General features: G+C 44.5%; 1 protein-coding gene across 4 annotated transcripts in view; it reads right to left on the bottom strand.

Moving 5' to 3' along the window:
- LOC113206866 (lipase 3-like) overlaps nt 1-15836 on the bottom strand; it is a 49947-nt gene extending 34111 nt beyond the window's left edge. For all 4 annotated transcript variants that reach the window (XM_052265445.1, XM_052265446.1, XM_052265444.1 and 1 more), the window contains exons 1-8: nt 15712-15836; nt 14846-14914; nt 13320-13362; nt 13158-13220; nt 4812-4989; nt 4592-4706; nt 3697-3943; nt 1039-1176 (exon numbers count right to left, since the gene is read on the bottom strand). In XM_052265445.1, coding sequence (XP_052121405.1) covers nt 1039-1176; nt 3697-3943; nt 4592-4706; nt 4812-4989; nt 13158-13220; nt 13320-13362; nt 14846-14904 — 843 coding nt within the window. In that variant the 5' untranslated portion in view covers nt 14905-14914; nt 15712-15836. The remainder of the gene's footprint in view (nt 1-1038; nt 1177-3696; nt 3944-4591; nt 4707-4811; nt 4990-13157; nt 13221-13319; nt 13363-14845; nt 14915-15711) is intronic.
- Between the last annotated feature and the right edge of the window lie 5803 nt (nt 15837-21639).

The following is a 21639-nucleotide window of genomic DNA, read 5'->3' as shown; positions in this document are numbered from 1 at the left end:
TTACATTTCTCTAAGCATCAGTCCTGACCCCTCCCCCCCACACACACACACACTTAGTCCTTCTCGTACGCACGGACGCTATCTCTCTCACTCTATTGCCCCCTCCGCGCTCTCAAGAAACCAGCATCACCCAAAAGTCTCTTTCAGCGCTTGAAAAGCCGTATCCTTTCTTTGCAATGTTACATTTGTCTAAGCATCAGTCCTTACCCCCCCCCCCTCCCCTCCGACCCATGCTGCGACGCCTGCGCCAGGACGCCACCGCAACGCCAACCGCACCCGGCTGGGGCCCAAGAACTGTATCCTTTATTCCAACCTCACTTCCGACGATCATCTACAGTCACCTCTACGCGCCACCGACCCGCAGCTCCCCTAAGGACGGACCCACGCGACCACCGCTACCGAGGAGCACCTGTGGCCAGAAACCGAAGAACCGGAGGGGTTGTCGCTCGGCGGAGACTACAGTGAAGGGCCACTACCCAAAGAAGACTCCGGGAATATGAAGCTTCAACATGCGCCGCGGCTACGCCACGACGCCCCCAGGACGCTGGTCCCAGCTCTACCGCGTCTAGATAGAGCCTGGCTCCAATGTGGCGAGCGGAACGTGTGGGAACGTTTTGTCTTTACACCTGGAGGCACGCAAGTAGCGGGGTTGCTCGTATACCCACGTGAAAACCACAGGTCTATGGAGACCTACGGTATCAAAGTGAAGTGAATGTGCCCCTGGGTCGGGGTCGGGTCGGGGAATAGTCATAGGACCTTTCTTTTTTAGTAAAATACGGGCAAACCATGAGGATTATGACAAAAACTTCCAAGTTCTCAAATGTAGATTGGACATTCATCCTCCGTTTATTAAGAACTTTCTTTGTTTTCCCAATGGTTAGCCCACATTTCACTGAAAACAAAGGGGCCGATATCCAAACGGCGCGGCGGTCTAAACATCGGACTTTCTTAAAAAGCAGGGCACTACATTGGCCTCATAGGTTTAAACCTAAAGGCCACCGGCCTTTATATCTAGGACACATCGACAGCCATACTTACTATGCGATCATCAGGACTTAAACCAGCCAGTCTGCAAAGTGATTGACTGAATTTCCTGGCGCTGTTGCAAATCTTATCAATCACTGAACGAATGAACTCCACTGGTTGGCGATGATGGTTAGACAAATCCGCTACCGTCTGCAAGTATAAGAAGTAAACGAAAGTATGTAGTTGTCACAGTACACCTTGTTTAAACCTTGCAAAGCATTTTCTTCGTCGGCATACAAATAATCTGAATTCTTATTCGTAATTATGAACCGCATTGCTTATTTGTATTACGAAGCACTAATCTTTGTCTTACACAGAAATATGTTTCATATTACAACGCAGTGCTTTGAAAGATACCAAGCCGTGTCTTTGTAATACAGTGATTTTGTTTTTTTCGTAGGTTACCTCGATGGCCATTCCGGGACACCGGCCACCGGGACACATTGGAATAAAAAAAACGCCTGCAGCAAATTTTTGTAAGAATCCTTTGGGGGATGAGAGAGGGCTTCAAAGTAAAGGGGGTGGCGTAAAAATAATATCTCATAAATGGGTATGGTGGGGGCTCGCTATAGTTCCGCCCTGTCTGTATCAAGCGCCTACTGTAACTCCACAGAGCCTAGTCGAGAGAAGCTGAGCAATAGGTGCTTTGGTTAGCGTGTACGCGGGTACGCGTCCGTACTGTTTAAAAAGCTAATGGGATTGAACGAAGGAACAGTCGGGAAAAATAGTGCACAAGTCCTTTAGGGTTTCCCGAATGACTCCGTACATTTACTCGCACGCGTGTCGATTTTAGCTCAGAAACACATAGGCGACGTAATAATCGCTTCCTACAACACCTGTTTTACGACGATAGGGCTAGGAACGGCGCTGTCTAGTAATTCCTTGGACATTGAGCGCACTCTCTCATGCAGGCAGGAGCCCGCGAGTAAAATGCGCCGGACTGAGAGGATTCGCAATGAGAGGGTCGGAGGGAGCTGTAGTGGTTAAGAGTGAATCCTGGAGAAATCCCAACACCTTTTTTACTATGTGTGACCGGTCACTTTGCGTCACTTCCAGTCACGTCGAAAGGTAAAATAGTCACGAAGTGACCTGAAATACTTTGAAATAGTAAGAAAATATTGGAATAGCCCTACGGAAATGCTCTCTCTACCAGACGACCGACAACCACTGGGTGGCAGAGGTTTTCATCGGTCGGTCCACTAGTCGCGGGAGCCCATGAAAAGCGGCATGTTCGAGTGCAAATGGAGCTATGGCCATCGTAAGCATAAGCACCTCACTTGCCGCTATCGACAGTCCCACGATCCCAGGAGGTGGACCGAGGTGAATCTCTACCGGGGGTACACGTCACCACGACACCTAGTTGCATCGCTAGCGACTGCGGCTCAGTGTTGCCAGAAAAGTAGGCAAAACCCGCCCAACACACAGCTGAGTGGAGCGGTCGGTATCTACGCCTGCCTACTAGGCAAAACCTCAGCACGAATGTGTAGATGTTGTCTAGTAGGCAGGCGTAGATACCGACCGCTCCACACAGCTGTGTGTTGGGCGGGTTTTGCCTACTTTTCTGGCAGCACTGCTGCGGCTCACCGATCATAATTGCCTGAGTAGCGTGGAGCCACACACTAAAAGCGGGTGCTTGGTTTCCAAGCAAAAGTGGCAACATTCAAGCAGAACGGGTTGCTTGGAAGCCGGTCAATCCCACACGGAAAATAGACATCTATAGATGATGGTAGATGGTCTACCGTTCGTCTATTCGGTCTAGAGACATCTATAGACATATATAGACATCAATAGAGCATCTAGAATACGTACAAATTGTCTATATCTACTGATAGATATACTGTAGACATCGATAGACGGTCTTGAGGTTGCATTTCTGATCTACGTATACTTCTGTCGATATGAAGATATCTATAGATCATCTGCCACCAGTCTATGACGTCTAGGTCTACCTGTAATGAAACCGATACGTCTAGTAGATATCTTTGCTACGTCTTAAACGTCTACGTCTTAAAACCAGTAAGTTCTAGACGTCTATTGACTATCTTCCTTCTATCTACCAAAAGACAATAAGGTCTAGCAAACTCTCCGAGTCATTTCTCATGCACCGTCTAGAAGTAGACAATCTGTAGATATGCGTAGCCGTCTAGTCATCTCTGTAGAAAGATATCATCTTCCAACACAGCTCCTCCTAGAAGCAACCGATGGGTGAGGGGTAGCGTTCGCGCTCTCGAACCCAAAGGTTGAGGGTTCTAATCCCAGCACTGGTGACAGATTCGAACGTCCAAAGATAACCAAGGAGAACACAGAGTCATGAGAGAGCAGTCAGTTCGCTCGCGAACAGTTAAAATTTTAAAATTTTGTCGTAAAATACTTGTCAGTAGATATCTATTTAACATCGACAGAAAGACGTCTAATAGATGTTGTAAATGTGGACAATCGATCAATTATAGACGTCTAGTGGTAGACACGATTAAACGTCTAATAGACCCTTGGGGGTCTAGAGTAAGATGCATATTAGACATCTAATAGACGTCTTTTTTCCGTGTGGGATCTGATAGGAGATGGGCGCTCGCGCCTGCTTGGAGAACAGCGTGTTCTGCTTGGAAACCGGGGCTCTCTGGCTTGCAGAAGAAGGATGCTTAATTTTATCCGTGAGCACTCGTTACGCACCCGTGTCAAATTGGCAAAGGGGTGGTAGAGGGACAGGGCGGCGTTCCGATGGTGTGCCAGGAAGGTGGCTGGCCCCATGAGGAAGGCGGCGCGGATCTTGCTGAGCGTGTCAGGGCGCTCCGAGGCCGTCACAAAGAAAGTCGTCGCACCCATAGAATGACCCATGAAAACGAGACTCGATTGCTTTGAAGTGGACAAAATGTAGTCGATGATTGCGGGATTGTCCAGGGTCCCATGTTCATGCCACCTGGTACAAATAATTCTACCGTTAAACGCACGCCAGACCATATCAAAGTTTAAGTTCTTACGTTTCAAGGTAATATGCCATAAAGAGCGCACTAATTCTGTTGTGTCTGCCATGCCTGCGGGACAACTATCGCAATCAGGTGTACACAGACTGGTAATCCCCAGTACTCCCTGGTAATCCACAATCTGTAGCGGGTCTTTATTTAATTTTTTATTTTTTAAAACAAGGGTTGAGTGAAACACGCATTTTTTGCACACCTCGCCTAAATGCAAACGCGGATGTTTAAAATGGCAAATTTGCATCTTCCCATGCAAAAAAATTTAATTTGTCTAAGAATGAGAAAACAAAAAATACCTATGCATTTGGATACGAGAAAACATTCACATGCTAAAATTTTAGGACATTTTTTAAATTCACAGCTCACTGATTTCTCCATACTGACGCATTAAAAAAATGCGTAAGCGTAGCAGTCACACAGAAAACCAGAAAGATGTGAAAAAATAATTAAGAGGGTTATAGTGTACAGTATTTTAAACATCCACAAGGTAACGTTAAATCCATGCCTAGTCACGTAAAATAAGTGTTTTTTTAAAGTTAAACATAAGTTTATGCACACACACAACAAAAGATTTAGTACGATAAAAATACCCAAACTTCCAAAAGTTGTCATCAGAGCTTGTCATGTTTTGATGAGTAAGGGAAAAGTTGGTACCTCGGAAGTTTCCTAACCAGACGTCAAAGCCAGTATCATACAAGAGAAAACCTGGTAGAACAGTTAACACGAAAATGTTAAGTTATAACGTTCTCAATAGTAACTTGAATACAAATAACTGCAGTTTCAACAAGTAGTATAATTCGCGATAGTTACCAATCGACTTCCCCTTTCCGAGAATAAGATAAGCAGCTGCTGAGCTGAACAGTTGATTGGCAAGGTATACCACTGGCTGTCCGGGCCGAGGTATACGGTCTATCTGAAGTATGTACCCATCCTCAGTTGTGACATGGTGGACCTCAGACGGATAGCCATCTGACTTTAGAATCTCGGCCTGAAACACGAACATGGTGAGGTTGGTATGGGGCATCTCACCTTGATAACGTCTTGACAGGTAAGACCTTTCATGCACGATATTGTGGAGACTGGGAGGATACTTACATGCCGGTTAGGCCGTTTTATGTTGGAGCGGCCTGACCTTCACTTAACCAACTAGAGGAAGATTCCCGCAAAGCTCTCCCTGCTTTCGAAATCCCTGCCCCGAAAACCCAGCCAAACTAACTTGACGATGGATTATGGTTTCCGGTTTCTTTCTCACCCATAGTTTTCCTTACGTTTTTAACCATGGTGTTTCATGGTTACCATGGATAACCATGGCCATAATACTATGGTCTATCTACAATAAACCATGACAGACCATGGACTACCATGTATTACAATAACTTACATTTTACCATAGCCTTCCCCCTGGTTAGTTAAGATTGGGCACTTGACGCTTAGCGCGCCATCTGCTGGGCGGAGCGTGTGCAAGCATAAACTAAAATTGCTTTCTTGGGTACTTTACTCAAGCAAAGTACTTTAAGCCTAACATTAAAATGAAGATGGCAATATGGGAATTACAACGGTATAATCCAGTTCGAGATTGGAGTCATTCATCTCGTTCAAAGCCTGTTTTACAAGATCACAAATAGCTTTTTCAGTCCGTATTTTCTCATGCTAGGAGACAAGCAATCAATTTACGTGAAGCGAGCCGACCTTTACCTTTAAATTTCTTTTTGTCGCACACTGACAAGACTTTTGGTCTTCAATAGTACGAATGTTTTGTATGTTATTCTGGAAGCATGCGGTGTGAAGAGGCGCTCGACGAGTGTGAGCTATGAATTAAGTTTTTGGACGATTTCCGCGGATTTCCTTCGTTTGAGGCATATCAGGAACAAGCAGGCCCGCCCTTCCGCCAAACGAAGTTGCCAGCTTCGCTTCGCTGCGCCGGCAACTCCGTTCGGCAGGGGCCGGGCCTCCTTGGCCTGCTGGCGGCGATGGTCGGGCTTGCGGCCCGACCATTTCTGTCACGCGATTTGCTGTAGAACATAATCAAATGATGTAACGGGCCTTCGGCCCGCAAAGCCCGTCGTCCTTAAAATTTGCCCCGTAGACACGAGAAAGGGATGTAACGGTGAAACACCGCCACTACAACCCACCCTTCTGCTTAGAAAACGTTTTTTGGGGTGGGGGGAGGGAGTCTCTTACCTCTTTTGCGGTTTTGGGCCTTCTTTTACATTTAATTGTTCACTACAGCAATTTTTAACTTATTTTCGTCAAACAAGACCCTCTAGCGCCTAAACGGTTAGAGATAGAGCCAAACGGACGAAATTTTCGCCCAAAGGGCGGAAATTATAAATTTATTTTTGGGCCACTTTTGTGAGAGAAACTCCCTCCAGCGCCCAAACGGTAAAAGATAGATCAAAACGGACGAAATTTTCGCCCGTAGCCGTAGGGCTCTACTTTGACGAGTTACCCCTTAGGAGCTCATTAAAAAAATATTTTTTTCTGACTTTTTTAACCTACCCCCTTTTCTTTGATACCCCCTTTCAGCCCCTTAGGGTTGGTTGCCAGGATTTGCCGTAGGCGTTTTGTTTTCAAGGAGTGAACGTTAAGATCGATACCTACAAGGAAGACACACGTACTTCTGGGCTTCCAGGACAGACTCACGTAATTCCGAGGACCGAGGGTAGACTCACGTAATTCTGATGCCCAATGCAATAAACACGTAGTTCCATAGCCTCTAAAGCAGCATCAAATACAAAGTGTTCCACTAATTGTACAGCAAGTAAATTTCTTGGACCAACTGCTCATGTTAGCAGGTTTAATAAAAGACCACCCTTAAATCAATAGGTCACATCTACAGACAGCAATAGGCATTCTTTCAGGTGTAAGTTTTGAGGTTAAGGGAACTACGTGGATATGCATGCATGGCCCAGAACTGCGTGAGTCTGTCCTGTGGGCCCAGAAGTACGTGAGTCTGTCCTGGGAGCCCAGAAGTACGTGTGTCTTCCTTGTAGGTATCGAGATACCCTGAAAATTTGAAGTCTCTAGCACATCTCCTTCTAGTGGAACAGACAGACAGACAGCCAGACAGACACACAGACGCGAGGTCGTTTGCATAAGCCCGCTGGATAGCTTTTTCAAAGCAGAAGGGCGGGCTAAACACAAACATTGGTCATAGAAAGAGAGAACAAAATGCGCCTTAGAGGTTGTGTACGCCACCATAAATAACGTTATTATTGCGTTGTAAGTGAGGCAAAGGCGACAATGAGTCCTGCTAAAACTAGTAGAAAATAAGTAAATGGCCCACGAGATGCGAATTTTTCAGGAACAATCGACTCCACAGCACGGCAGGCTGCTGCCAATTTCCCTTCCCTTCTTGTCGGCGCAAGGAATGCCACCGCATTTCGAGTCTGACACGCAAAAATTGGACCTACAGTTGTTAGATACGTGATGCGATGCCCCTAATAAGCAAAACCGCTCAGCGACCCAGGGCTGAGCGAACAACCGCTCAGCGCACGGGTCGCTTGCTCACCGAAAATGTAATGTTGGTATCATCCGAAAGAGAATTTCCGCCTCTTTTGAACAATACCAGTATTACATTTTCGATGAAAAAGCGACTGAGGCGGTTATCGGGAGCGTCGCGCGCGCTGAACGGTTGTTTCCAGCCACCCGTGCGCTGAGCGGCTGTTCGCTACCCCTGGATCGCTGAGCGGTTTTTCTTAGGACAACCTTTCAAGCTAAAGGGTTCAACTTTCGCGAATTACCCCTTGGGAGGCAATCAAAAAATTTCCCACTTCTTCAGCCCCTATTCCTTTGTTACCCCTTATTACCTACTAACGGTTGGTTGCCAGGATAAAGAATTCTGGTAAAGCTAAAATGCAGGAGAATGCGAGGAAGAAAAAAACGGGAAGCACTATGCTTATACATGGGACTTCCGTTTTCTTGTTCCCTGCATTCTTCTGCATTTCAGCTTTACCGGAATGCTTTATTGGCACCCGGCGTTTCGGTGTCTAGGAGTGACCCCTAAGACACCCTAAGATTTGTAGACCTCAAGCACATCTCCTTCCTTATACACGGACGGCTGCCGGACACGAGAGCGGTTGCATAAGCCCAGTGCTCGAGTAGGTTGTCAGCGCCGTCAGGCCTGCAAATTTGTCTCTAAACAAAACCCTCAAAAATGTTAAGCTGTACCTCGGCTAGGTACAAATTGTAACTTTCCAGATTCAAAAGTGCGTTAACTGGTGATCTGAAATGTTAAAATTTGTAAATAGCCTAGGTACAAATACCTTTTTTGGGGGGCGATTATTGTAGAGACAAATTTGCAGCTGTTGGAGATGTGCTTAAAACGCATCCTCGCTGAATAAAAGAAAAATCATTTCTCATTTAGTTTTAAGTTCCCGCGATATGTCAAGCCCGATTATGTCCAAACGCAAGTTGCCAAATAGGATTTTTCACCTGCCGCAAAACGGATCCAAAGAAGAACAGCAGTGCTGTTGGACCCGATACTTGGGGGTTTAACCGTCCTTGCGGTCAGTTCAGAACTTTGTCGACGTCGGCCAATCAGTTTAGGAAGAACTGCTCCGTTCTTCGTGGATCCGGTTTGCGCCAGGTGAGATACTTTGCTAAACAAAGCAACGACGAAAAGCATACTTCTATTTTAGAATTAGTTCAGGCTTTGGTTGATTCTAATATATATTAGAAGGTATACCTTTGCATAAGGTTGAACATCCAGTAAGTACCTACAATTAAAGCAATGAATTGTGATGATTCCTTCCACTCTCTTCCCTAGGATAATTTGTTCAAATATTTGCAGGCTTTTCAAGACTGGGTCCGCAAGTGAGTGCCTGGCAGTGATGATCTGCCAAAAGCAAGAGGGGCTATCCACGCCAACTCGACAAGTAGATAGGTCCTACGCATGACTCCGAAGGAATTTTGTCGATATCTCTTCTCGTGTGGACTGGGGGCGGATCAAAGTTCCAGCCCCCACCCCCTCCAAATCACTATTTCCGCCCGTGCGCCGGATTGCGCGCGTGCAGAGCAATCAAATTTTGCCAGTGGTTGACACGATACCAGGCCCTTCGAAGACGGAAGGCGAAAAACCACTATCAGAATAAATTAGTAATTTCGAAACGACCACATCAACTCAATTATAACGAAAACCTTTATTTTGATTTCGTCAGCACTTCGGGCCCATTTCTAATCCACCCATACCTACTAATCCCAGAATTGATATTCATTGGACTCCTAGGGGCCCACAAAATACAGTTTTCTCTGAGATAATTGAGCTGACGTGTTGGTTTCGTAATATTTAATTTTTTCTCAAAGCGGCAAATATTTTCGCTTGCACCCTTCCGTCCTCGAAGGGTATCGTGTAGTGCTAACCACTGGCAGAATTCGATTGCGCTGCACGCGACCAGTCCGGTGCACGGTCGGAAATAGTCATTTAGAGGGGGGGTGGGGGCTAGAACTATAATCCGCACCCACTCCACCCCAGTTGAGATATCGACAAAGTTCTGTCGGGTTCACGTGTGGGACCTAGACCTAAAGTAGCATCGATTACCATAGAAAAATCGAGATTCCCACTGGGTCGCTTGCTGTCGAGTTGGCGTGGACAGCACCAAGACCTCTCAGGGAGATATATATTCCAAAACATAAATTAAGGAAGATAAGCTAAAAGAGTTTCTGAAAGAAAAAGACCTAGTCTTGTATACTGTGACGAGACCACAAATGCAAGTGAAAGCACTGATAAACTAAGTGTTCAACTGCTCAACAGTTGTAAGTGTGCAACTGCAAGTTGAATACTTGCAAGTGTGCAACTCCGTAGTCGTACACTTGCAAGTGTTAAACTCGGTAGATGTGCACTTGCAAGTGTGCAACTCCTCGGTTTCACACTTCCTCAGATTGGACGCTTAATGTGTAGGAAGTGTTTAACCGAGGTGTTGCACACTTGCAAGTGCACACCAACCGAGTTGAACACTTGAAAGTATTTAACTTGCAGTTGCACACTTGCAAGTATTTAACTTACAGTTGCACACTTAGAAGTTTTGAGCAGTTGAACACTTAGTTTATCAGTGAGGGCAGTATTCAATATATTGCTGCAGCCCCTGACACCTTTAGACACTCAACAGCTTTGTCTGGCTTTATCTGCTGTGCTTGACTTAGTGAATTCCAGCTTCTGTGCCAATGCTTTACTGGACTGTCTCCAGATAGTGGAGAAAAATACTAACGACATAGTTGCAGTTGTGTCTGACTCAGCTCGATACCAAGTGTTGCAAAATTCTGAAAGGACTTCATCTCAAACTACTCCATGTGCAGTGCTGGACCCATAAATTGCGTAATCCTGCCAACACTTTTTAAAAATATCTTCCTGACCTAATGCAGCAGTGGCAAAGGTGAAGACAGCTTTTCTGCATGCTCGGAAAAGAAACAATGAGTTTCGTCTCTATCTGCAAGAAAAATATCCTGATGATAAGAGCATGTGGACCCTATTCCCAATACCCTCCATCACTAGATGGTACTCATGGAAGAAGTCAGTAAACTGCCAATTCACTTTAAAGATATTCTTCTATTTTTAGAAGGGGATAGTGAAGATGATGATTTTGAGGTTGAGGCTGAGGAAGATTCTAATGACAAAGAAAGCAAAAGCATAAGGTATCTCAAACGGCTGCCTGTTCTGGAAAGAGAAAAAAAATTAGTACAGGCTGAGTTTGTAGCTGTGAAGGGCAAAGAAGTGGAGATTTGAATTCAACTTCTCCAAACAAATAAATTTCCTACAAGCCATCTCATCTATCAAAAAATTGATGTTGTAGAGAGGCAATTAGCCCAACTCAGTGAAGGAGAAGGCTTTGATGGTTTACCAATCCTGGACTCTCTCCCAAATAATCGCCAACATCTACAACGACTAAAGAATGGAGCTATCAAGTTCAGGACCCAACTCCTGAAGTATGCACGTTCTAACCCTGCCAGTGAAGATGGTGACCAGCCACTCAATGAAGATGAGTACTTGGCTCTTCTGCAGCTTTAATTTTGCACACTAGTATATACTTTGACCCTGTGCCCATGATGTTCAAATAACTAATCACTACGAAAATGATACTAATACGATACTACTAATCTTTATCTCCAATCTTGTCAAGCAATGTAATTTGTGATTTTTGTGATTGTGATTGATATTCTACTTCCTATTTTATATATGGATGCCAGGATGTTCATGTCATGTCTGATGTTTATATCTTTATCTGAGTTAATCCTTTCAAATTTAGTTTCGTTTTGCTTTAAAGTTAACAAAGACGTGAATGAATACTCCGAACTTTTTAATATGACCCTAAATAGATTTATTAACACCTCCCTGGCCTTCCAAAACATTAGCTCTGCGTAGCATTTTAAGGAGTTTGGAGCGATTTTGGGCATATCCATGTTTATTCACAATAAAAACAATGTCTAATTTTTTGAGGAGAAGGGAAAACCTTTCAGGCACTCCCACGATTGATGAACAGTCCTCTGACCTCGCCTCAGATTTTGAGGAATTCATTCTTAAAAAAAAACAAAAAAAAAAAAACAAAAAAAAAAAACAGTTCATAATTTATCTCCTCAAATAATTAGGAAAAATCTCATTTTTTTAAGACACTTCGTTGTAATCTGGGGAGTTTTCGGCAAACCAGGGGATTCCCTCAAAGTTTGCCTTCTTACCTCAAAAAATGAGACATTGTTTTTACCGTGTTAGCGACCAGCAGGGTTGGATTGGCGAAGAAGTGGGCTGACCTTGCTCGGGATCGTTACCTTGGCAAAATGTCTACACTGTTATTTCAAAGGCGTCCCGTCAGAGTGCGACAAAGGCGTATGCTACAGAAACCAGTGCGACTTAACACTAGAACTACCGGAGGGGTCAAAATGACCCCTTTTGATTTTGCATTGCCAAACGAACAATCAAAAAAAATTTCTACCGACCCGCCACTTTTTGACTTTTCATGGGTCACCAAAATACGCTTTGACACGAGAAATCAGGCATGTGCGTCACAAACTTTATGAGATACCATAACATATACCTCGCTCTACCGAAGGGGTCATTTTGACCCCTGTATTAGTTTCCGAGGGCTTTTGATGGTTTTAGCGAGCGTTTTTCAACTTAAAACTTGCCATTGTTGTTCTGTGTGGTAAGTATTGACGTCCGCTTGGTCGTGTGACAATCTTGAACCTCTATCAGTATCGGTAGGCAACCCGCACATCTCAAAATCACGGTTTCCTCACATAATACTTATAAGCCATTCGCAACGGTTCTGTCGGCCTGAAAACGCGTGTCATGGCCGAACGGAGGGTAAAAATGTTAATAAATAGTCTATTACGACTGTTATTGCATGATATTTGTATACTATTTTATTCGTAGGAACCTTAGTTTCAGAATTACTTACAGTATTTGCAGTGTTTACGGTTGTTTTGTGAGACTGAAATAAACACAGGCTATGCTTAAATGTTGAGAATTATTGTATTTGATTGTAATCCTATGCAATTTACCGGAAACAAAACGAAAAATTGCGAAAAAACCTGAAAAACGTCTGAAAAATCACATTTTGTGCTTTGCGGGTTGCCTACCCACCCCCACACAGGGACCCCCGTAGGTCCAAAAATTGCATCAAGTGTCAAGAAAATCAAAAATAAGAAGTTGTGTACCCAAAACCGCAGTCTTTTAACAGCTAAAATGGTGGAATAGTACCTAGGGGTCAATATGACCCCTCCGGTAGATCTAGGTATACGAAAATCCCGGTAGTTCTAGTGTTAAGTCGCAGTCTGGGCATACACCTTTGTCGCACTGCCACCATACACCTTTGTATGCATAATATGCCGGACAGGGCCTAAGGCCCTGCCCAGCCCCCTGGGCAGGTGTTTGGCCTCCATACACCTTGTGTTGGGTAAAACAGTACACGGTTTTAGGGAGCTGTGAGCCGTGGGCTCCAGGCCCATGAAGTGCACTCCCAAGGTGTATGCAGGCCAAGCACCCGCTCAGGGGGCTTCGGGGGGCTTAGGGGTTGTCCGGCATTTTATGCATACAAAGGTGTATGGTGGCAGTGCGACAAAGGTGTATGCCCAGACTGCGACTTAAGTCGCACTGGTTTCTGTAGCATACGCCTTTGTCGCACTCTGACGGGACGCCTTTAAATAACAGTGTAGCGAAGTACTTACGGGTGTCCGAGGAATGGGCTCGAGTGCTAGTCCTACCGCGCACTTGACGAAGTAGACGAGTATCTAGGAGAGCACACGAGATGAGTAGGAGTGTATTGAATGAACACAATAAATATCAATTGGAATCATTAAGTGGTTCGTTGATGAGAACAAACAACTTACGAAACAGGCGAAGACATTCTCTCGACTCATTTTGACACCAAACCTGGTCAACACGTAAATATACGAAAGAAGAATAATAGGGTATTCCAATGGAGCGCAGAGCGGTGGTAAGTTCAAAAACAAAAGGTGGAAAGGCGCTGCTCTACTAAGCAGAGTGGGCCGCCCGGGAAGAGGTGGGGGGCAGGTGGGGAGTAGTCGGGGTTTGCTAACTTAACAAAAACTTTAACGTAACGACGGAACAGTAATTAAGATGAGAACATTTTTCCCCCATTTTTTTTTGTCGGTAATTTTTAAAAACCAAAATACTTGACGATTAATAATTGAACTCAAATAAAATAACTGCAAATGAACGTTATTCTAAAAGCGGCTATAGGATTTAACGTTAGTACAAAATAACGAATTTATGTTCAGTTACCCAGTACCGTTAATACGTGTAACCAAAATCAACGTTATCAGGAACGTTATTTCGGTCATCCGACACGCACTGTTGCAACATCAGGCGGCATTGGTTGACATAGCAAAGCACAGGCTCACAGAAACGTTTGTTGGTCTAGTGAAAGACACCGAGGAAAGTGCGTTCCATTTTTAGGAGTGGAGCCACCGATCTATTCGTAACGCAGCTTAAATGAAAATACACGTCGAGGAGTTTCCAACGACGTCGCGCGAGGGGCGCTGCAACGTCGGGAACCATGCGCAAGAATGGATTTTAGGCCTTTGTCACTTTCGCGCCAATTTACACCCGACGGGATTTTCCCCCTGCCGCGCTGCGAAGGCGCGGCCGAGGCCGGGGTACCGCGCGGCGTCACGTTACGTTGGGCGTAACGCCTAAGTGAAAACCAGTATTTTCGCTGTAGCGGTCCTCATATGCGTCAAACAGCGACCGAGTTTGTGCGAGAACGTAGCAAAGAGTGAGTGTTATCGATGGATCAACGTTAAACGATAACGTTTACCGGCATCATAGGTAAAAGTAAAAAAAAAAAACACTTTGTAGCTATTCCGCCTGTCAACTAGACAACATCTCTACACACATGCAGACAGCTGGTTGCCTAGTTGGCAGGCGGAATTGCCACAAAACGTGTTTTTTTGACTTTTGCCTATGATGCCGATGAATGTTATCGATTAGCGTTGGGCCATCTATAACACTCAATATTTTCTACGTTCTCGCACAAACTCGGTCGCCATTCGATGAATATGTGCACCGCTGCAGCGAAAATACTGGTTTTCACTTAGGCGTTACGCCCAACGTAACGTGACGCCGCGCGGTACCCCGGCCTCGGCCGCGCCTTCGCAGCGCGGCAGGGGGAAAATCCCGTCGGGTGTAAATTGGCGCGAAAGTGACAAAGGCCTAAAATCCATTCTTGCGCATGGTTCCCGACGTTGCAGCGCCCCTCGCGCGACGTCGTTGGAAACTCCTCGACGTGTATTTTCATTTAAGCTGCTTTTAAGCTGCTTTTCACTTAGGCGTTACGCCCAACGTAACGTGACGCCACGCGTTACCGGCGAAATGACAAACTCCAAGTACCTACCGTAGGATGTCTTTGGACAGCGAGTCTTCGGCCTCGGCCACTCGTCCGCGGCGCGGCATGGGAAAAATCCTGTCGGGTGTAAATTGGCGCGAAAGTGACAAAGGCCTAAGATCCATTCTTGCACATGGTTCCCGACATTGCAGCGCCCAACGTCGTCGGAAACTCTTTGACGTGTATTTTCATTTAAGCTGCGTTCTGGCATACCGATTTTAAAATGGAACACCCTAACAGACAGACACACAGACAGTCAGAAAAAGTTTTTACCGACCAGACGGAGTAATAGGCTTCGGTAATCGCTCAGCCAATTAAAGATCGGCCGTCACTTTTATGGGTTCATTGGCATGTCCCAAATTTGTGGCGGCCGCAAATATTTGTTGAAAATCAACTCTCTTACTGACGACGGTGTTGTAGACAATCAGCAATGTTGATCGACAACAGTAAAAGTTGTTGCAAAACTGCAATGATGTTCGTCCACAGCAATGTTGTTCCTAAACAACTTTAGTTGTTCCTAAACAACTTTAGTTGTTCTTCAACAACTTTCGTTGCTGGTCAGCAATTGATGTGTCTAAACATATTTTTTAGCTGCTGATTGACTTTGGTTGTAATAGAACTAGGACAACTCATATGTTGTTTGCCTCAACAACTTTTGGTGTCCCAGAACAACTTTTGTTGTTCACCTGAACAACTATTGTTATCCCTAAACAACACGGTACAGTGAAAAAAATACACAGATTCGCCGTTAATTCTAGATGATATTTAGTACCGTGTACATTGTGTTGATGCGGGGTCCCATCGCTCTCAAGCATAAATGCAGTATGTTAAGGACAATGAGCCAACGTTGGCCTAAAATTAAGCTTATTACTCACTTGAAGTCCGTAGTCAAAGTGCAGTTGGTTGTATACACCGCCTGAGGAGGGCCCAAAGACGTAGCAAACAACCGCTATGCCTAAATTACTGTTAGTCACGAGCGACACGAGTTTGGGGAGCTTCTGTTCTTAAGTGGCCGAGGTGCTGCCAGAAAAGAGTGCGACAAAGCACGTATCGCCAAGCGAGCACGTACGTTCGACTTCCAGAAAGAATCATTAATCACTTGTTGGCGAATCGTAAACAGAAGCCCATATCTCCACTGACAGAAAACTTTACATTATGTTCGTTAGTCTGTCTGTATGCATGATAACCCGAGAAGGAATTAAAATCGTGATCTGGAAATTTCCTAAGGCCGTTTTGTATCCCAGTGAAAAGGCAGATCGAGTTCAGAGACGAGCTCAAAAACTAGTCTTTTAAACCACCAACATGTACGCAAGACCACGTCGCGCGTAACAGGCTTCACGATATCTCACGGAACACTGTTCCACCGCGACGCACCTGGCGTCCATGTAGCTAGGCCTGCGGCACCCAAGTTGAGTGATTAGGAAAGTATCCGCGAATAGGATATTTCATCGAGTTTAAACCGGGTTCAAAGGAGAACAGTAATTCTTCCAGAACTGTTCCCTCCCTGACGCCGACGAAGTTTTCGGGCCCGTCGCTACGTCGCTAGGGCAGTCGCAGACCTGGTGGCGGATCTGCGAACTTGGTCAACATCTGCCAATGAGCGTCAGGGAGGAAACAGTTCAGGAAGCATTTCTGTTTTCCTTTGGAACCGGTTGAACTGGTTGAAATACCCTGTTAGTAAAGATAAGCGAATCCGGTTTCACCTCGAATCGAATCGAATTATCGAAAAAAAACAAAAACGAATCGATTCCCAATCTCTTTTCTCGAATCGATTTTTTCACCCCGTTTTGTTAGTCTGAAATTTAGCTGAAAATGTTTAACGTTATGAGACAATCTTAGTAAATGGGAACAAAAACATGTTTCTTTATTAATTTTCTACGATATGACCGAAAGGGAATGATAAAAATTTTGTTTGTAGTTATACGTAACGAGCGCGCCATTCAAAAGCGAAGCCGGTGAAAGGGGGCGAAACGATTCGAAATTTCGAATAGTTAGCATTTTAAGCAAATTGCTCTGAAGGGGATTGGAACAGAGCTGATTCGTCGATTCCGAACCTTTCGCACATCTGTACATATTGGGCCCTATTGCCCGACGCGAAATTTCCTGTACGCAACTGGATTGATTTTAGTTCGTCGTGACAAACCTATGACATACTAGTTGCGACCCTCTCCCCATGTGCGCGAGTGTTTCGCGCAGGGTCGCCGACCCAGGTCGCAGAAAGTACGCCAAGTTTACAAAAGGTGCGCGGATGTGTCACTTTGCGCATAAATGTCAGGACCTTTAGCTCTGACAATAACTCCTTCAATTATATCAGACTTCTTGGTAAGTCGAAATTTAACTCGTTCACCAGCTCAGAAATGGTAGTTGCGTAAGGGTACATTGGTTTCATTTACGAGATGGGATAACATAGTTCTGGGTTTGAAACTGAACTGAAAATTTCATTCGGACTCTTGTGAGTGGTCGTAGTAGGGGGTGTTTCTGTAATTGTACAGAAATTTACTCAACCTACATTGAATTAGCAACAAATCAGTTTCTACACTTGAGGTATCGCCTTGCTCTGACAGCATAATAATCTTTTCCATACCTATTTTTCCTGAGTCAACTGACTTTTCAGCCTGCCAGTTTGATTAAGGACAATAATGCATGATCTTGATATTGAATTGAGTTTTCGTCGATCCCAGCCGTGCCACCTTCAACAGATGACCTGGAGAGGCTCATGGTATCACTGGATAGAGGGAAAATGCCGACCACGAGTACGTTCAGAACTATTTCCGCTACTGTAAGGTTGGCTGGCTTGAATTTTTCCTCTTCCAGATTAAGCCGAAGTCAAGTGCATCGGAAGAGAGTCGAGTCCATAACAATCTCGCCGATAGCACCTGGAAAAATTTCTACCCCAGCTGCCCTCTGACCGTTCACATGAACTTGGGAAAAATTCCCTTCTCTCTGCGGGAAAGGAGACAATGTTGAAAGGCAGCCTGCCGTGGTGACTGGTAAGCATTTTTAGACGATACCGTTTAACTTACGTGATTAAGTTTGGCCCCGGACTTTCCTATAGGCATTACTCATGATATTGTTTGTATACTTCCACAGGCGAAAGCGTCTCTCAGTTGCTGGGATCAAATATTATTGTTAGTGGGGCCGGCAAACACAGAGGTGCTCTCGTAGCTCAAAAGCTGGGGGATTGCAGTCAAAGGGGTGTAAGTTCTGATACGACGGCTTCAACTACTGCGTGGAGAATTAAGGCTGTCGAACTCATTGAGGACGGACTGAAGAGGCCCGTGATCTATTTAGCGTGCACACATCATGTTCTAGAGACAATTCCGAAGCATATTTTTGAACGTCTCACGGTAAAAACGAAGTCCCACTTTTAGAGGGAAACGGGAAAACTTCGAGGGAGTCAGTAACTTTGAGGGATCTTTCTTGAAAAAAAAAAGAACGACCCTCTAAGTAAGTCACAAATTTTGAGGAAGTCCCTCAAAGTTAGCGTGGCCGCTGCTGCGCCCACCTTGCTCCTTTAGAGCTTTGTAACAACTGGTCAAATTGTCAGTTGGTCAAATTTAATGTGTTTCTCTTAGTTTTAGAGCTGCGGAACTCGTCCTGCAAAGTTTGATGTGGGTACGATGAGAAAAAACGAAACAGATTTTTTGAATAGTTTACGTGCTTACAGACGTACTTGCACACGTAAATCATTCAAAAAATCTGTTTCGTTTTTCAAGAAAGATCCCTCAAAGCATGAGAGTAGGACCTAAGATGGAGAACCGGCATGGGGCCCCAAACCGCTACGCCACTGCGCGTTGCGACGTGTAACTCCCGTTCGAGAGAACTTACACACAAAAGGAAAACTGTTTTTAGCCCGCCTTTCTGCTTTGAAAAAGCTATCCAGCGGGCTTATGCAAACGACCTCGTGTGTGTCTGTCTGTCTGTCTGTGTGTCTGTCTGTCTGTCTGTGTGTCTGTCTGTCTGTTCCACTAGAAGGAGATGTGCTAGAGACTTGAAATTTTCAGGGTATCTTAAGGTCCACTCCTAGAGAACGAAACGCCTACGGCAAATCCTGGCAACCACCCCAAAAGGGCTAAAAGGGGGTATCAAAGAAAATAAGGAAGGTCAAAAAAGTCAGAAAAAAATATTTTTTGTGTGAGCTCCTAAGGGGTAACTCGTCAAAGTAGAGCCCTTTGGGCAAAAATTTCGTCCGTTTCGCTCTATCTCTACCCGTTTAGGCGCTAGAGGGTCTTTTTTGACGAAAATAAGCTAAAAATTGCCAAGTTGTAGGAAAAGGCCTAAAAACCGCAAAATAGAAAGAAAACTCTCCCCCCACCCCCAAAAAACGTTTTCTTAGCAGAAGGGTGGGTTGTAGTCGCGGTGCTTCACCGTTACATCCCTTTCTCGAGTCTTTGGGGCAAACTCAAAGACGACGGGTTTAAGCGGGCCGAAGGCCCGCTACATCATTCGATCATGTTCTTCAGCAAATCGCGTGCCAGGGAATGGTCGGGCCGCAGGCCAAGCAGGCCCGGCCCCTGCCGAACGGAGTTGCCGGCGGCTGGCAACTTCGTTTGGCGGAAGGGCGGGCCTGCTTGTTGAATCTAGAATGTCTGCTGATTTGCCGCATATAAAAACAATTGTCGAACAACAGTCTGGAAGTGGAGATATGGAAGCTCAAAGTTACGCCGCCGCTGTCGCGGAGGCGGCGCCTCTGAGCGCCACCGCCTGCTGGCAAGATCTTAGCCGTTCCGGCAGTGTTTTGTTTCTTCTTCTCTATCCTGGGCGTATTCTCGTTGTTTTCATTTCTCAAATAATGAAAATGCTGCACTATGGGGGGCATATTTTATGTCAAAATCCTTTTGTTATCAATATTTAACGTACTCGGAGTGGAAAGAAGAAAAAATCTAAATCAAGAATCTATCTTGAAAGCAGATGATACAAATTTAAGAATAAGGTCTGTTTTCTAAGTTCTATTAATATTTATTTAATATTTAGCTGTCATTTGTTTATGGTTGCTTCGTTTTTGCAATTTCGGCGTACAAGCGGCGTTGAGAAGGAGATAAACTGCGGGCGCGGACAGAGCGGCCGGCGCAGCCGACGTCGGATAGTATTGTTGTGAAGGAACAGGGCGGGGGGACTGGGTGCCTAGTATTATTAGGCAGGGTAAGAGTAGGGGCTGAAGCGACACTCGGGCTGGGAATTTCAGGGTCGTTTTGTATCATTTAAAGACAGATCGAGTTCAAAGATGAGCATTCTAGCTGAAAAATTGACTTGATGCTTGTTTCTTCATAAGGAAAACACGTAGGTTCATTAGCTATTACATTTGCTAATACTCTCTTTCCTTTTTGATTAATGTGAAGACCATGAGGGGTGAAGCATGATCTTGTCAGAATTTCAGTTATCTTTAAATAAGCAGTCCTATCCTTCAATATACTTTGTTCTTTCTGCTCTTTAACATAGTTCTCAATATAGTTGTTATACATATCAATGTATTCGTTCGCACTAGGAAAATCATACCTATGGGGTACTTCAGGGCAAAACCACGGCGGAAAAATAGCACTTTTGCTATAGTTTTAGTAGTATTTGAATACCTTCTCGTTGTATCAAAAATTTTAGAGTCACATCATTTTAAAGGTAATTTAAAGCCAGAATTTTTGGTGTTATTTACAACATAATAATATACATACTTTTACTTCTACAGTCACACAAACACGCAAAAAGTCAGTTCCGTTCGGCGTCTGTCCGTCACGCATTTTCGAAAGCCCCTAGATTAGGAACATGGCATTGCAGAGCGCAGCGCGACATATCACTAAGTTCGTCTGAGAATTACCTCTAAGAGGGCTACGTTTAGTATTTTCTCCATGCTGGAAAACGTACAAAAAAGTGCCAAAAACTAAGAAAAATGAGTGTGACGGACAGACAAGACTGTCGTGGTTTTGCCCTTCAATTATTAGTACAATTGTATGCTCAGCTTGTGACATTAGATTTTTTCTGTCCTCAGTAAAGACTGGGATTTCAAGACAGTCTCCATTTTTAGCATCGACAATGTCATTCGCTCCTGTCATTGTAACAATGTAATCTAAAGGTGTGAGATCAGATGTTGAGATGTTAAGGTTTTTACACACTTCACTTGTTGAATGTCCAGGTTTTACAATTGAGTCAAGAACCGTGTCTGGTGGTGCTACCTCCTTGACAAGAGGTTCCATGTTATTCAGATTGCTGTCTCCTAGAAGGGTTATCTTTGGAGCTCTATCAACTTTATTCTTGACTATTTTTAACATTTTGCTTAAAGATATATAGCCCTTAAGGTCAAGTAATGAATCACGCGATATTTTGCACTGAAAATATTCTTTGAACCGTCGTGCACACAACAGTATACTCGAAAAGTTATCTTTATGGACTCGTTTCTGAGATATTTGCTTTTAAAGTTAAGGTTGCGCTCCATGTTGCCTTATGGTGACACAGGGCTGAAACTTAAGAATTTGTGCAAAAAAAACAGCTATTTCATGTTTAAAATAGAGATGCACATAAAATCAAAAAAACGCTCTCCAAAGCAATTTAAGTTAGATCATTGCGGTTCTTTTAAGGTATAGTAAGCCTTTAGTTAAACGTAACTGTGTGCGCAAGAAGCTTTTTAAAATTTCATAAAGTTATGAAATTTTAAAAAGCTCCTTGCGCACACAGTTACGTTTAACCATAGGCATACTATACCTTAAAAGAACCGCAATGATCTAACTTAAATTGCTTTGGAAAGCGTTTTTTAGCCCGCCCTTCTGCTTTGAAAAAGCTATCCAGCGGGCTTATGCAAACGACCTCGTGTCTGT

This window comes from Frankliniella occidentalis, unplaced genomic scaffold, assembly GCF_000697945.3.
Source record: "Frankliniella occidentalis isolate FOCC.00 unplaced genomic scaffold, Focc_3.1 Scaffold27, whole genome shotgun sequence".
Classification (NCBI taxonomy): Eukaryota; Metazoa; Arthropoda; class Insecta; order Thysanoptera; family Thripidae; genus Frankliniella; species Frankliniella occidentalis.
Note: the sequence above shows the minus strand (reverse complement) of the source record. Positions and strands in the feature narration are given on the sequence as shown.